Raw genomic sequence first — 15,503 nt, 5'->3', positions numbered from 1 at the left:
GAGTCACTAAGGGGCACCAGAAAGCCCTATATATATATATATATATATATATATAAAATATAAAAAATATTTATATTTACAAAGGTTTAACTTTGGATTATACCACTTAAAACATCTCTATTAGTTATTCAGCAATAAAATATCATTTAAATGAATACTGCATATTTGTAATTATATCAGTATGCGTTAATGGATATATACTTAAGATACAGTAATTGGGAAAGTTTTCATAACAACTTTGGAACGGATAAAATGCACATAGCAGAACAAAGTACATGGTGTCCTCGTTTAAGACATTAAGAATGTAAGAGGAGGAGGGAGACAGAGTCGTGAAGGAATTTCAGGAAACTCCTCCATTGGGAAGTCCAGTATGGCTCATATCCTGACAAACACATTCATAAAAAACACTGACAGAAAAACACGTGCAAATATCTCGACTCCGACGAGTACGTTTAGCCGTGGCTGACTTTCGCTTCCAGCTGAGTCAATGTGTTTGGGGGAAGAAAAAAAAAAAAAAAAAAGGGGGCAGTAAATCCTTCAACAGTCATATCGGAATCCAGAGGAGATTCGCAGCGCAGCTTGGGTTCAGCCGGTCCATCAGCGCTGTGGCTTCCTCGGCTGAAGCACCAGGAATCAACGCATCAGATCCTGCTCTTAAAAGGCACATGAGACTAAGAGGGGTTCTGGCACCTGTTCTGCAACTTGTGTCCATTAAGTAGAAGAGCAGGTCTCTAGACATCTAATTTGAGTTTGTCTATGCTGCAGTCTTGGTCTTGGTCCAGCTTCGCCAGGGTCTTGCGCACACGCAGGGCAGTGAGGCGAGCTGAGGGACTCTGGAACCAGCACTCCTTCATGATTTTAGCTATAGCAGACAGAATCTGGACACAAAGACATCATCACAAAAGGCGAATTAAATCACTCAATTCAATAAATGCATTGTGTATCTCTGCTCTGTTCGGACGCACTATTCATAACCCAAATTAATACAGCAGTAGCAGGAATAAACACGCTAATAAGTTTTGCTGATAAAAAAAAAAAAAGTGCCCAGACTGTAAAAGCAGTCGGAGTAAGAATTCACACTGAACCGCATCGCTTGATGCTTTTTGAGCTTAACAAAGAAGAACTGTGTACTATACCGGATGCGAGTGCAGTCGGTTGTGAAGGCAAGGCCTGTACTGGTCCACACACACCACTTTCTTCATCTCTTCAAAACTGGGGTCGGAGGGCACCACATCGAAAAAAGGCAGACGGTACTCCTCGACAATTCCTGCAGCACACATCAGAGAATTTCGTCAAAGGATGTTAAGATTTGCCTTCACCCACTGTGTGACGAAAAGGTCAGTTTTTTTTTTTTTTGTTGTTGTTGTTGAGACTGCGAGTCAAAAGCATATCTCTGAAACAGCCATTTGAAATTTTAAGGAGTTTGGAACAGCTAATAGTTCTGTGGGAGGACTGCTGGATGACGTCCAGGAAGCTTGTGTGTATGTGGTAGCTGACATCTCAGGGTAAAAGTCTCAAGGGCATAATTTAACATGTAAGGGGAGAGGTAGGGGTACTGCATAACTTTTATCTAATAAAAAAAACCCACATGCTTAAACCCTGTTTTTTAGCAACAAAAACAATAGTGGATATAGTTCGTCTTGGATTTGTCCATAATTGATGGTAAGCATGTGGAGTACTTGTGTGCGTGTGGTGTGTTTGGGGGAGAAAAAAAAAAAAAAGAGGGAGAGAGAACGATAAGAAGCATCTGGAGTGTATGAGACGGAGTGCTGACACCTGATAAGACTGTTTATAATTGCTGGACTGCTAATCGTGAGTGGGAAGTGGAGACAGACACAGATAGAGGAATGGGACAGATTGGCTTGGCAAGACAGTGAGACATGGGGATTCTGAGGAGGGATGTGAAAAATATGAGAATTATTTCCACTATGATGTAACATATGAAGTGTGTGCATCAGAACAACAATATCGTGGACACATTTTAAAATGGCTTTACTGCACCAAAAAAAACACACGGTCATCAGTTGTAGTGTTGGATCACAGTATTAATATCTAAACACTGGGATTTAATGCTTGTAGGTTATGGACAGACTTTTTTTTTTTTAGATGCTCCTGTCAAGAGTCCGTCACAGCAGAACATCCGATCCGCGCATGACTTTGGCACAAGTTTTACGCTTCCTGATGCAAACCATCCCATTTTTCTAACCGGCCACTTTTTCATCCAGTGGCAGGGTATAATGGGGTGTGGCAACTCATTAACGGTGGGGTTCGAGCCTGGATTCCCAAATCAACCACTTAGATCCTTAGTGGCCTGAGCCAAAACTCCACTTATGGCCATGCATTATTATTACCTTACCACCTACCTTTATTAAGCCATATAACTTCCATTTTCCTGTGGAAAACTATGCAAAACCCTTGTTTTTATTTCCGGTCTCAGCCTTGAGCCCAAAACTCAAGCCTGTACTAACCATTTACGAAGGTTCGGCGTGTGATCTCCCACAAAACCAGTCCCAAAGCCCAGATATCAGTCTGCTTGTAGGACTCGAAGATGTCCACACGGATACTCTCGTCCAGGACTTCAGGGGCCATGTAGCGTTTGGTCCCCACTCTTGGGTTGTTCCCTACATCCAGGTAGTCGTTGGACTGAGAATGTATAACAGCCAGGCCTATAAATATATACACAAGAGCACTCGTTAGTGAAAAGGTTTTTCTACATAAAAACTTGTGGAGCGTCCTGGAAGCATTTCGCTTACCCAGATCGGCGATGCAGCACTGGCCGTTCCTCTTCACCAGTATGTTGCGGCTTTTGAGGTCACGGTGGGCGATGGCCGGCTTGCCCTGAGTGGTGAGGATTTCTGTGTGAAGGTGCACCAGGCCGCTGGCTATCGACAGGCACATGCACAAACACGCCTCCGGATCCAAAGTGTTGTACTGTAGGTAGTCGTAGAGAGAGCCTAGGTCGTGGAAATGAGTCACCAGCCAGAGCTGCGTGCTGGAGTTCTTTGATGTCATATCTGAGGCAATGAATCCTGAGAAAAGAGATTGAGAGACAATACATTTCTGGGCACGAACTGTTCATTGTTCCATAGTTCGAGAGCTGTAACTGGAAATGGAGTCACTTGTACTCAGTCAGTAACTGTTAGGTATAAAAAAGTGCTTTGGCATGTTCCAACAGACAATTAATGAAGAGGAGATGCACTAGAGACGAGATTACACTGACTTAATTCATAAAATACAGAGATGTAGATACAGAGAGAAAGCAGGCAATATAACAGGATCCATAAGCAAGCCAGACTTTTAATCAAATGGCCAAAAACTGCTTACTTTCATAAGAAGATGCTACGGTATTTGACTGATCTCATTTACATCATGCACTACAATAACCTTTAAAGATGTGATGCTAAATATATGAAAATCCATTGTCTATATGACTGTATTCTGCATTTTATATACAGTGTTTACAAAAGATGTGAGATGCTCCATAAAGCTCCATTGGCGAAGCTTCTGATGCTGTGAGGTCTTTGGTTTGATCCTAACTCTATGCCTAACCTTAGACTTTAATGCTCGTTCCATGTCTGTAAGGGTTTCTTTTGGGTTCTTCACTTTCCAAAAACAAGCAATTATTTGGACTGGCTATGATGTGATGCCTTGTGATGGACTGGGGTCTGATCCAGGGTGTGTTCGCACCTCACACCGTTTGTTAGTGGAACCAACCCTGACCTGACCTGGGTAAAGCTCTATCTAAAGATAAATAGAATAAAAGATCTGATTGTGTAAAGTATGCGAGACTTACCCAGAATGTTCTCATGTCTCAACTGGACAGTGTTGTATATTTCAGTCTCTCTGAACCAGGACTGTTCATCTCGAGAGGAGAAGATTTTCACAGCCACGTTCTCCCCCATCCACGTGCCTCTCCACACCTCTCCATAACGGCCCTTACCTACCCCAAAGTATACATTCGCAACACTTTTACCTCTGTAGCAAAACAAGGACAGTTTCATTTACATATAAAGAAGCATCTGTTTTTAGTTTGTTTCAAACGCATCTCACCCACCGACACACTCCACTAAGGAGATCTGCCGAGCCATGGTCCTCTGCACCAGGTAAGGCAGGCCGGTCCCACTACCTGATGTGCAAAACTCATCAAAGATATCCTAGACGAAACAAAATTCACAGTTAAACTTTAATAGATAGAGATTTTAATATAATATATTCAACAGGTTAAGAGGAAAAACATATATAAACATATATAATATAGGAAAATAATCAACTATACACTGATCAGCATTAACATCTGGCACAAGGGCGTTAGCACATTGAATGTCCGGCACATTAAATAGATACTTGATTAGATTAAGAAATGGGGAATTTGATAGCTGAGGGTACGAGGCGGGGGCACACTACATATTGCCCTGAGCTCTTACTATAACACAATAGAATCAATGGTATTGTAAATGAATATATATGATATTATGTAAGGTTAATAGAAGTTATGAATGTTATATATGAGATGGATAGGCTTATTAAGCAGCACATACCCCATAGGTTGGGTCTCCTCCACTGGGCACTTTGAGCATGGGGGGGTCATGTTCCTGCAGATGGTGGTGCTGTCGCTTGGAGCGTAGCCACAACACAAAGACACACACCGCGACGGACAGCAAAAGCAGCACCAGCAGAGGCACGGCCACCAGCACAATCACATCTCCGGATTCAGTTGGCTCTACTAAAGCACACATACATGCAGAAGACATTAATATTTACCAGACTCAGCGTAATGAGCTCTAATTCAATTATGCACAAGTCACCCATCTGTCTGAACGTTACAGAAATCATGGCACTGTATTCATTGAGAACACATCACTAGAGGGCAGCAGTGCCGCTTTTGTTATGGCTCTTTAACGTGAGTCATAGGAGAATTAAAGTCCCTAACAGGAAATTCCTCACATGTAACTTTGATCAGAATAAACAAGGGATGACGTCTTTAAAAACATCATTTCAGCATTAGATTCTCCAGACAGATTTTCTTGATAATAGGTCGTTCAAAATTCCTGACCTGGTCCCTTGGGTACTGTTAAGTTGGCGTTGCAGTAGTCAGTGTAGCAACACTCAGCGTAGATGCCGGGGATGAGTGGGACAAAACATTGCTCCTTTTGTGCTTTCTCAAAGCAGCCTCTGCGTTCCTGGCCTTCGGACAGGGTGAAGAAGCAGACATATCCTATACATGTCCGTTTGTCGTGACATGCATTTTCACATGCACAGGTCACCTTTTTTTCTGTTTCTGAGAGAGAGAGAGAGAGAGACCATGAGATGAGATGACAATGACGACAGAGTAAAGGTCAGAGTTGGTTCCCTAAGCTCCAGTATGGCTCATCTATACGGTATGTACATCAGCAAACACACTGCATGAGTAATGGAACTTCAGCACAATAGGTCTAATAATAATTAATAATAAAATAGCATTCCCTGTTATGTTTTATTCCTCTTATACCTCTTATATCAATGTTCATTGATTCAGTCTCTGTACCGCTTGTCTGGTTACAGAGTCGTGGGGAGTGCGGAGTCTATCCCAAGAGACTTTGGGCACAAGGCGGGGCATATCCTGGACAGGGTGCTGATCCGTCACAGGGCACACACACACACACACACACACACACACACACACACTGGAGCCTATCCCAGGAGACTTGAGGAGGGCATGAGGCAGGGTACACCCTGCACGGTGTGCCAGTCCACCAGGCGTACACACTCATTCACATACTATAAGCAACTTGGGAATGGATTATTTGCATGCCTTTGGACTGAGGGAGGAAACCCACCAATCACAGGGAGAACATGCTAACTTCTCGACACACACACCTGAGGCAGGATCCTGGAGCTGCGAGGCCACAGTGCCATCCACTATTCCATTGTATGTTGTTTTACATTTACATTCCCAGCATTGGGCAGACACCCTCTTCCAAAGCGACAGTTGAGGGTTAAGGGCCTTGCACAAGGGCCCGACAGCGGCAACTTGGTGGTGGTGAGATTTGAATAACTTCGAAATAACTTGGGGTTTTATTACTTAAGGAACGCTGGATCACACTTCTTGTATGATTATATGATTTAATAGCTATAAACTTTTTCTCTCTCTCTCTGAAAACAATCCTGAATCCACAAAGCAAACCCCACCATATGAACTACATACACATGCTCTTAAGTCTGTGCGTATGCATCAATTATACAAATAGGTTGTAACAAAACAATGGTAACATACCGAAAAATGCACTTAAAAATAAAACCGTGCATTCATTAGCAGATTTTTAAAAAATAAAGTATGCAAGTATCAGTTTACCTACAGTAAGTGCAGCTGAACTGGGAATATCCGACCAAAGAAATGTAGTGCATTTAGAAAACACAGAAGCGAGGGTTAAGCGAGTTTATTGAAACATGTCCTGTCAAGCGCAGCAAGCTTACCCGTGGCAGGAAGATACACATTTCCTTTACGCTATTGTTTCGCTGCTAGCGAGAGGGAGAGAGTAAATCGCTACATCTGCACCTAGCTGATTCACGATCGGTAAAAAAAAAAAAAAAAAAAATTAAATAATCATCCCAGTTTTTTATGTAACTCCTGTCTCTACAGCGAAAACAGTTTTAGACGTACTGCAGCTCGCCTTACCTGCGTGAACTGGGTTTCCTTTTAAAACCATCAAAGTCAGAAGCAGCAGGAATCCCTGTGTAGCAGTTTCCATCTCTGTGGGTAAGACAAAACAGAAAGACATCAAAGCCCTGCGAAACGGTCTAGTTTATGTTATGCTCACATCCGTTACAGTCATCCCCGCCCCCTCATCCCAACATCTTCAAATCGTCCAGCTGTGCTTTAAAACGCTGATGTGCAGCTGGCTGGCATGCCATGTGACCAGGTCCCTAAATGGTCTTGGCAGCGCGGTAGTCCCGTCCCCGCGGTAGAGGAAGTCATGGGCTGAAAAAGCAACAGGCAGTGGGTCCAGTCAGTCTGCCTGCGCTCTAATTGCTGCAGTCAGAGAGGGTGGGAACGGGCTTTAGAAATGGACACGCCGGCTGCTCCGCACGCAGAGTAAATATTGATGGCTATGTTTCCTGCCATTGAGGAGCTCGGCAGCCAGAGACCTGGGGCCTGCGCTCATTCCTTAAAGTCTGCCGCTGGACACGCAAACAAGACGGCTGGTTGCGTGCGTCGCCGTTTGTCGCACAATAAAACTGTAGGAAACGCGACGAGCTGGCCGCTCCGTTTCAAGCACGCCTCGGAGACAGAATCACAGAAAGTTCAGCTCCTGGTGGATGAACACTGTGTGTGATTTAAGGCATGCTCTTGCTACAGCCTTTGGTGGAAGGAAACCACTATAGGAATGCCTTATTTTATTATAATTCTTTTTTTACAGGCTGTGCTCATAAATGTTTCATCAAACATCGGGAAGCATTTGCGTGCGGCTTTGTCTGGGACTGTACTTCCATAAGTATACAGTTTACTCCTCTTATGTAATGGAAAAAAGGAGTCAGCTATGCTGTTTTGAAATAGATGGGTATTACGTACTAGGCAGGGTTTGGACCCGATTCTTTTCTTCCAAAAGACTCAGCAAAAAATGTCATTGTTCTGCTTTGATGTATTCTGTAAAAACATATGGTGTGGGTTATTTTGTTTGACGATATTTAGAAATATTAAACTCTTCTGGTCTGATTCTGAATTTAATTTGATTTACATTTGATGCAAACAAGACTGAAATGATTATGTACGACATCGGACTGATTCCATTTATTTATCTCAGTCCTATACTTTATTAAACTGTACCTTCTCATTACAGAGCTGGAAAGTAATGAAAACTTGCCAAAATCAAATTGGAATTTTAACCGATTTGCAAAATAGATACACAAACTTTAATAACTGTTCTTACACCCTCATCCAGAGCGAATTAACTCTTTATCTCGTTAAGTATCTGAGCAGTTGAGGGTTAAGGGCCTTGCTCGAGGCCCCACCAGTGACAACTTGGTGGTTGTGGGGTTTGAACCTTTGACCATACAATTGTTGTCCAGTGCCGTAACCACGGAGCTACCCCTGACTCATCAACAACACATAAAAAAAAGGCAGACATCTAACAATTGGACACATCCTATGTAGATAATACTGCAGCTAAAACCAATTACGCAAAGCTCCAGTCTTACAATATATTAGCCAGTCAGGCGCCTTTAGCTAGATTTCTCTCGGGTCATTATCAAAGGCTTTTCAGATTAGACTATCAACGCTTAACCTCCTCTTAGCTTTTGAAGTAGTATTATCTCTCCAAATATTATGATCGTAGTTAGAGCGCCAAATTATGTTCCCCAGTGATGGCTGGAAACAACATGAGGAGGGACTACATAAAGGTCTACGTTACCAGCCATAAGCAAAATGTCGATGTAAGGCTGTAAAAAACGCACAATGCCTACAGACACACACACACACACACACACACAGCATACAAGTTAAAATGTATGTTGCTCCGGATAAGGGCATCAGCCAAAGTATAAGTATAAATGTGTGCATGTGATGCCATGTGAAGCCTTCCATCTAGTGTTCCTATCACACTGAATCCATCTGGATTAAGCGCTTCCGGAATGTAAGGAAACGCACCATTTGTAGTGAACAAGTTGCTAGGATTGCAGGCCTTATAGTCTTCAATAATATGAGAGATGACTCTGACTGCTTTGCCAAGCGATGATGGATGTCTTTGTTGAACGGGCAAAATAACAATGTCTTATTTGCAAGTGCATGAGTTTAAAAGGGGGCATTCGGGACACAGCATCTTTTAGCTCTTGATTCAGGGAACACCCTGGATGGGGTGCCAATCCATTGCATGATGCACACACACACACATACACACACTACAGGCAAGTTGGGAATGCCAATTAGCCTAATCTGCATGTCTTTGGACTGCAGGAAAATCACAGGGAGAACATTCAAACGCGGGCATACACAGACCCCAAGGTGGGAATCAAACCCAGATCCTGGAGGTGCAAGGAGACCACTATGCTAACCACTGTACTACAGGGCGGTTCCAAAAAATTACATTTCATTATAAATGGAGAGTCAGCAAATGAAAAAAAAAAAGAAGAGCTGAATGCTGTAGGCTCTATTCATGCAGTAACCAACACACTATGTATTGTACAAGCAACCAGACGCTAAATGATTCCTGCTGGGAATTGTCTAGCAGTCATGGCTAATAATTTGGCTTTGTTTAAAATGACAAACATCTCCATTATCTGGAGGATGGGGTAATGCTGTGACATTTTTTTAACTGCATTTTTCATCCGTAATGAGTTTTTCCAGTAATTGCTTTAGCATGACCACAGGCCATGGTGGATTTGATGCATATCCATTGCATGAGCAGGATGGGTTTTGATCACCAGGCCACTTACTGGTATATTTTAGACAGACTGGAAAATCCTGGAGGAAACTTTCTCAGACACAAACAGAACAGACAAAACTTCACCAGCTTAACAGCTCGTGAAAGTTTCACGGCATGAGCAGGGGTAAACTCATTATCATTAAAAAATCATGTGGTGCAGACATCTGATCCTGACTGTGATTTGGAAAATTAATTTTAAATGGCTCCTTTCAAATACTTATTTTTGTACTCGTTGAACAGGAAAAAAATTCTTTCATTTTTCTCATAAGACAAAAAACAGATTCTCATTTAAAAAAAAAGAAGAAAAAAAAGGGTCTTAACCCTAATTACAGTATGTGTGCTGTTCAAGTCAAACTAGGACTTTTAATTGTACAGAACAACAGAGCACAGCTATGAGAGTTAAATAATCCCCTGCTACACTAATGCACTTATCCGAGCGTTTCACTAGTGCTTGGATACCATCAGGTTTTTTAGGTACCTCAGAGCCATGATTGCACTGCCTGCTTCAAAAAAAATGAATGAAAATCTGGCCTTCCAGGAACTCCTTTAATGGCGCAAACATGTGGAAATGACTTGGAGCGAGGTCAGGACTGTGTGGGGGATGTGGCAATAACTCCCAGCAGAGTTCCTCTAATGTGATGTTTGTGAATGACTGTGTGAACAGTTCCCACAGACAGATGCATCTCTTCTGCAAGTTGGCGACAAGTTATAGCTCGATTTTAAAGGATCAGGAAAAACTTCCTACTCGCTAAATGGTTATGGAAACAACTTCTCTTTCAGGGCTCCAAGCCGGGATCGTCATTCACGGATGTACAGACGTCTTTAAAATGTTTTGACCTTTGAAATTTTTTACTGCAGCTAAGAGTCTTGCACCGTCTTTGTAGTCTTCTGTAAATGTTAATCAGTTTTATGCCTTCATTCATGAGAAATTAAATCTCATGGCAAGCATTTTCTGTTTTAATGTCTCTTACACTATTCTCACAAGCAGCGGTCACCAGACTCATGGGAACTCGACTCCACTTGCTTTCTGATCTTCCCCTTTTTGCGTTTTTTTTTTTTTTTTTTTTAGATCCTTCTCTTTCTAGGGCGATTGCTGTTATCATCTTGCATGTCATCTTTCGACAGAAAGTCAGAAACTCAGTTACTGATGTTACTCGTTATCTCAGTGCATGACACATGGTAAAAGGTGAAAAAATAAGCAAACAATAATTAACACTTCTAAGTTCACAAGAAAGTGTCTGAAACGTTTTAAGGACATTATCAGTAGCTCCATCTTGCAGCTTTTTGTAGTGTTTTGACATCAGATACAAAGGACTGGAACGACTTGATTGCATTCGTGCGCACCACATTTTGCTTAAAACAACAGATGTTTAATAGCCACATGTTTATCCACATGTTTGAGGGGTGTGAATTGCTTCTGGGTAGATTCTTCAAAAAACAAAGTAACAAAGTGATAGACTAGATAGGCTCTGCTTTGTTTAACAAAACAAGCATGAGCTTTACTTTATGTTACATGTTATATTTACAAGTCATATTGTATAATTCATATTAAAATGTAAAAGGTAAAACTTATTATTTGCAAATGTGGCTATTTAGAATGCTTCAATATGCCCTTTTTAGCAGGAAAAAAAGGCATTTTTGTAACAAGGTTACTGCACTCACCTGTATGAAACGTTCCCAAGTGAGAATCGCACATCACTTTATACTGGAGACACAGTCACTCATCGTCTATATCACTCTATATCAAACATGTACTTGAGCACTTAGGGGTCGAGGCAGGGTACACCGTGGACTGGACAGGGTGCCAATCCATAACACACACACTCACTCATCGTGTATACCATCTTATTCTGTGCACAGGGTTGTGGTGGGCCTGGAGCCTATCACCAGAAAATTAGGGCTTGAGGCAGGGTACACCCTGGCCCACAGATATACTACAGGCAATTTGGGAACACCAGCTGTAGGAGGAAACCGGGGTACCCTAAGGAAACCCATGCAAACTCCACACACTCGGACCGGAACCCAGGAATCGAACCCGGACCCTGGAAATGCAAGGAGACAATAATAATCACCTTGCCACCTGTGCCAGTCAGCTGGAAGGAATGTACAATCCATTCTAACCCTCCCTGCATAGTGACCGTGTATAGGGTCACTAGGGTACTAGTGCCCTATTTGGGATTCAACCCACATCGTTTAACGCTTTCGAATCTTAGATGAAAAAAAAACAACAACCGCTGAAACATTTCTTTCATCTTTCCATTTTTACACCAAATCAGCCCTGATTATGCCTATAAAGCGTTTGATATACACAAACTGTTTACAAATATTGTTTGTTTGTTGTTGTTTTTTTGATGATGATTTTACCTTCGCTCCTTGTCACTCGATCTTCAAACCATCTGCTCACGAAATAGCACTTTTAGGACACATCCTGACAGTAAAACATGCCGATTTTGGGTGATAAAACAACCTTGTTTCTTTGAAAGCAGAAGGTGCAGACGTTCAGCACATCTTCAGTCCTCCTGCGGCTCTGCGTCCGGTACAATGTAACAACATCAAACGTTTGAAGTTCAAAAGAACAACGTTGAAGTAAACCAGTCACAGTTCCTTATTCTTACTTCAACGGGAATAAAAGGAAAAAAGAAAGAGAGAAAGAGAGAGAGAGAAGGTATTGGAAGATAAGGAGCTGTGTAGAGTAGGGGAAAGGACAAGAGCGGACAAGGCGCGGTGATATCTTCAGCTCAATCTTCCAGCTGATAAAATGGACGCGGGAAAAAAAAAAAAGAAAAAAAAAGTTGGGACTTGAAGTCTCTCGGTCTTCCGTTCCGCAATAAACAATCTCCTTCCTCGGATTCTCTGTCGATAAGCAAGAGCCGGGCTGATGTTGGAGTTAAGATTGCTGATTTGTTAAATATCCAGTGCAGTTCCCACCCCTTATTGTGTAGCCCGGTGGGGTTGGAATGCGCGCGCTCTCTCGCTCTCTCTCTCTCTCTCTCAGGGCTGCTTTCCTGTCCGCTCACAAACCTTTCATTTTCCTCACGTCTGTCATTTTCTATGAATAGAATGTGGTGTGGTGCTCATTACTTTTTACCAGACTTTGACAAACAGTCACACATAAGACATTTTGTATTTTTATTTTCAAAAGTTACCTCACCCTTGGAAAAGCATACCATGCTAAACAAATATAGCTTAAATATTACTGTTTATATATTTTTTTTTAGATTGGGATTGTATTATAAAAGAGTCATGGATATCACCTTCTACAGTATGAGACTATCCATCATCCATCCATTCATCCATCCATCCATCTAGGAACCTCTGTAATCCAGCTTGTGTAGGGATTGTGAAGGCCAGGGGTAGCTCGATGGTTAAGGCATTGGACTATGGTTCAGAAGATCCCAGGTTCAAACCCCACAACCACCAAGTTGCCACTGTTGGGCCCTTGAGCAAGGCCCTTAACCCTCAACTGCTCAAAATGTGTAATGAGATAAAAATGTAAGTTGCTCTGGATAAGAGCGTCTGCTAAATGTAAGGCCAATGGTGACCATTGGATTTGTTCCCATTTTTTACTGAGTACACAAAGATAGCTCACCAAGCGCGGGGAGAAGATGCAAACTCCATGCACACAGACCCCAAGGCAAAAATCAAACCCACACCCTGCAGTGTAAGGCCAAACTGCTAATCACTAAGCCCCTGTGCCACCTTGTAAGACTATGACCCTCTAAAAAAAACATTTATAAACGCTTATCCTGTGTCAGGTTGTGGAGGACTTAGAGAACAAACCAAGGCACACCATGGATGGAATGCCATCCATTGAAGGGCACAAACACACTCCTATGGCGGCACGGTGGTGTAATGATCAGCACTATTGCTTTGCAGGTTTGATTCCTGCCTCGCGTCTTTGTGCGTGGGGTTTGGATGTTCTCCCCGTGCTTGGATTAGGTTTGCATTGGGTACTCCGCTTTCCTCCCACAATCCAAAAACATGCAGATTGGGCTATTTGGCATTACCATTGCCTGTAGTGTATGGCATAAAATGGAAATAAATCCAATTTTTTAATCACCATTGGCCTCCACAGTCCCTAGTTGAACTATAGAGGTTCCTAGTTGGGTGGATGAATGGATGGGTGGATGGGTGAACCGAAACATACTGCTAGGCATATACTTTGAGCAATTTGGAAACACAGACCCGTCTACAAGGCATGTCTTCAGACTTGGAAACTTTGAGGGAAACTGGAGTCCCAGGGGAACGCCATAAAGCACAGGAAGAACATGCAAACTCCACACACACATACATACACACACACACACAGACCCAAAATAGAAATTCAAATCCCAAATTGCGGCCACTATGTGCCCTCCCCCAACATTTCCAAATTTTGTAAAATTCATTTTACACACTGTAATAAAAAGTTTACAAAACATTCTAGTTTATTCAATTCCTCTCCTTTTTTTAATGAAAAAAAAGGGAAGTAACAGCCTGGTTCATGGCCTGGTGAATAAAAGATCTTTCTGATAATTATTTTTTATTTGGCTTCATCCCTTTTATCCTAGGGTTCACTACATCGGATCAGCAAGATTGCCACAGATTTAAAATAAATGCCCATCCTGTTGCATGATTCCTTTTTAAAAATTTGTTTGTTTGTAGGCTGCGTAGGGTTAAAGGTCTTGCCCAAGGACCCAATAGTGATGACATGGTGGTTGCAGGGCTCAAACCCCTGACCCTCCAATCAGCAACCCTGAGCTTGATAGTTAGGTTAACTCCATGAAATGTTATGCTTTTAAAACTGCTGCTAAATCTAGCTTACAGTTGACTCATATCTTAAAATGAGATATTGCATAGTGAACTAAGTTACTTGAGTTATGACCATGTGGTGATGTGTTTTGACACAAATCACAGATATCTATACGGCCATGCCTGTAATATTATACGGTCATAAGGTTAACAGTGTAAAGCCAAAACCAAAGTATGTTTTGACTATTTATTAATGCTTGACATTTTAGCTTGGTAAATTAATGAATGGGGAATATTGCTGGTTAGATTAGTGTCTGGTTTTCATGCTGGTTTTAAAATTGCATAAAAAAAACCTTGAAAAAATCCCATTGTGGATGTACTATGTAAAAAGAGTTGACATAATTATAAGCTTGAAATATAAAAAAATATATAATATATATATTCATAATATAAATATATATTACCAGGAAAGCCTAAATAGGAAGTCAACCCATATAAGCACACAGACACTCACACACCCAGTCATACATTATGGGAAAATTGGAAACACCAGTCAGCCTACAATGCAGGTCCCTGGACTATGGGGGATAAACTGGAATATAAGAGGAAACCCACAAAGTATGGTGGAAAATATAAGCTCCATACACAGCCTGCAGGCAAGATTTGAACCCCCAGTCCTGGAATTGGGAGGCAACTTTTTCACAGCTGTACTTTAATACTAGATACTTATTCCACATTATAACATTACACAACTGCAAAGCTTAATTCCAAACGAATGACTAAAATTTATTAAGGGAACACTTTGTAATGGTTTGACTTGATTGAGGGATGTTAGAGTCAAACTGGGACAAAGTATTCCCTTAATTGTAAAAACAATCACTTATTCATTTCAGTTAATTGCTTAACCCTGGTCATGGTTACTGTGAATCTGCAGTCCATCTGGAGAACACTAGTCATGAGACAGGAATAAACCTTCACGGGATTCAAGGTACCATATATGCACACAAGTCACATGTCATTGTCATCATGCCATCAAGTACTTGAACACTGAGTTAAATCAGCATTACAGAATTTTTTATTTAATACTGCTACTTTAACACTAAGACGATATTGAACATTGTATAGCTTTATAAAGACTATAGGTAAAAAAACAATATGAGGGAACGGTCTAGATTGGGGCAATTATATATCAGAATGAAGTTTATTACATTGATATGTAATACAAAAAGAGATTTGTCTTGTAGCTGGAACTGTCAGAGCCATGACTCCATAAACCAACCTAAAAAAGAGACAATCTAAAGGGTTTGTGGTATGTTACATGGTGGCTTATTGGTTGGCACGGTCGCCTTGCATGGTCGTCCTTGTAAATGCCTC

General features: G+C 41.6%; 1 protein-coding gene across 2 annotated transcripts; it reads right to left on the bottom strand.

Annotated features, from left to right (window-relative positions):
* Positions 1 to 45: 45 nt before the first annotated feature.
* acvrl1 (activin A receptor like type 1) lies at positions 46 to 11,853 on the bottom strand. 2 transcript variants are annotated; one of them, XM_053482553.1, is made up of 10 exons: positions 11,763 to 11,853; positions 6,656 to 6,730; positions 5,054 to 5,278; positions 4,539 to 4,723; positions 4,055 to 4,154; positions 3,794 to 3,940; positions 2,754 to 3,029; positions 2,469 to 2,666; positions 1,137 to 1,267; positions 46 to 878 (listed from the first exon to the last, which is right to left on the bottom strand). In XM_053482553.1, exons 2-10 carry the CDS (start codon positions 6,726 to 6,728, stop codon positions 732 to 734), a joined length of 1,482 nt encoding a protein of 493 aa, XP_053338528.1. In that variant the 5' UTR covers positions 6,729 to 6,730; positions 11,763 to 11,853; the 3' UTR covers positions 46 to 731. The 2 variants fall into 2 exon arrangements, with proteins under 2 accessions (XP_053338528.1, XP_053338527.1); XM_053482552.1 differs by lacking the exon at positions 11,763 to 11,853 and adding an exon at positions 11,061 to 11,109.
* Positions 11,854 to 15,503: the final 3,650 nt, after the last annotated feature.

Source organism: Clarias gariepinus, chromosome 22 (genome assembly GCF_024256425.1).
Source record: "Clarias gariepinus isolate MV-2021 ecotype Netherlands chromosome 22, CGAR_prim_01v2, whole genome shotgun sequence".
NCBI classification, from domain to species: domain Eukaryota; kingdom Metazoa; phylum Chordata; class Actinopteri; order Siluriformes; family Clariidae; genus Clarias; species Clarias gariepinus.
This window is presented reverse-complemented; position numbering and strand designations above follow the sequence as displayed.

What these genes read in the sequence shown, in the direction of transcription:
- acvrl1 (XM_053482552.1), bottom strand. Translation starts at nt 11,094, where the DNA reads ATGTGCGATTCTCACTTGGGAACGTTTCATACAG. An exon ending in GTGCTGCATCGCCGATCTGG is followed by an intron (nt 2,667 to 2,753) that starts GTAAGCGAAATG and finishes ATATATTTATAG; the next exon opens with GCCTGGCTGTTATACATTCT. An exon ending in ACCGACTGCACTCGCATCCG is followed by an intron (nt 879 to 1,136) that starts GTATAGTACACA and finishes CTTTGTGTCCAG; the next exon opens with ATTCTGTCTGCTATAGCTAA.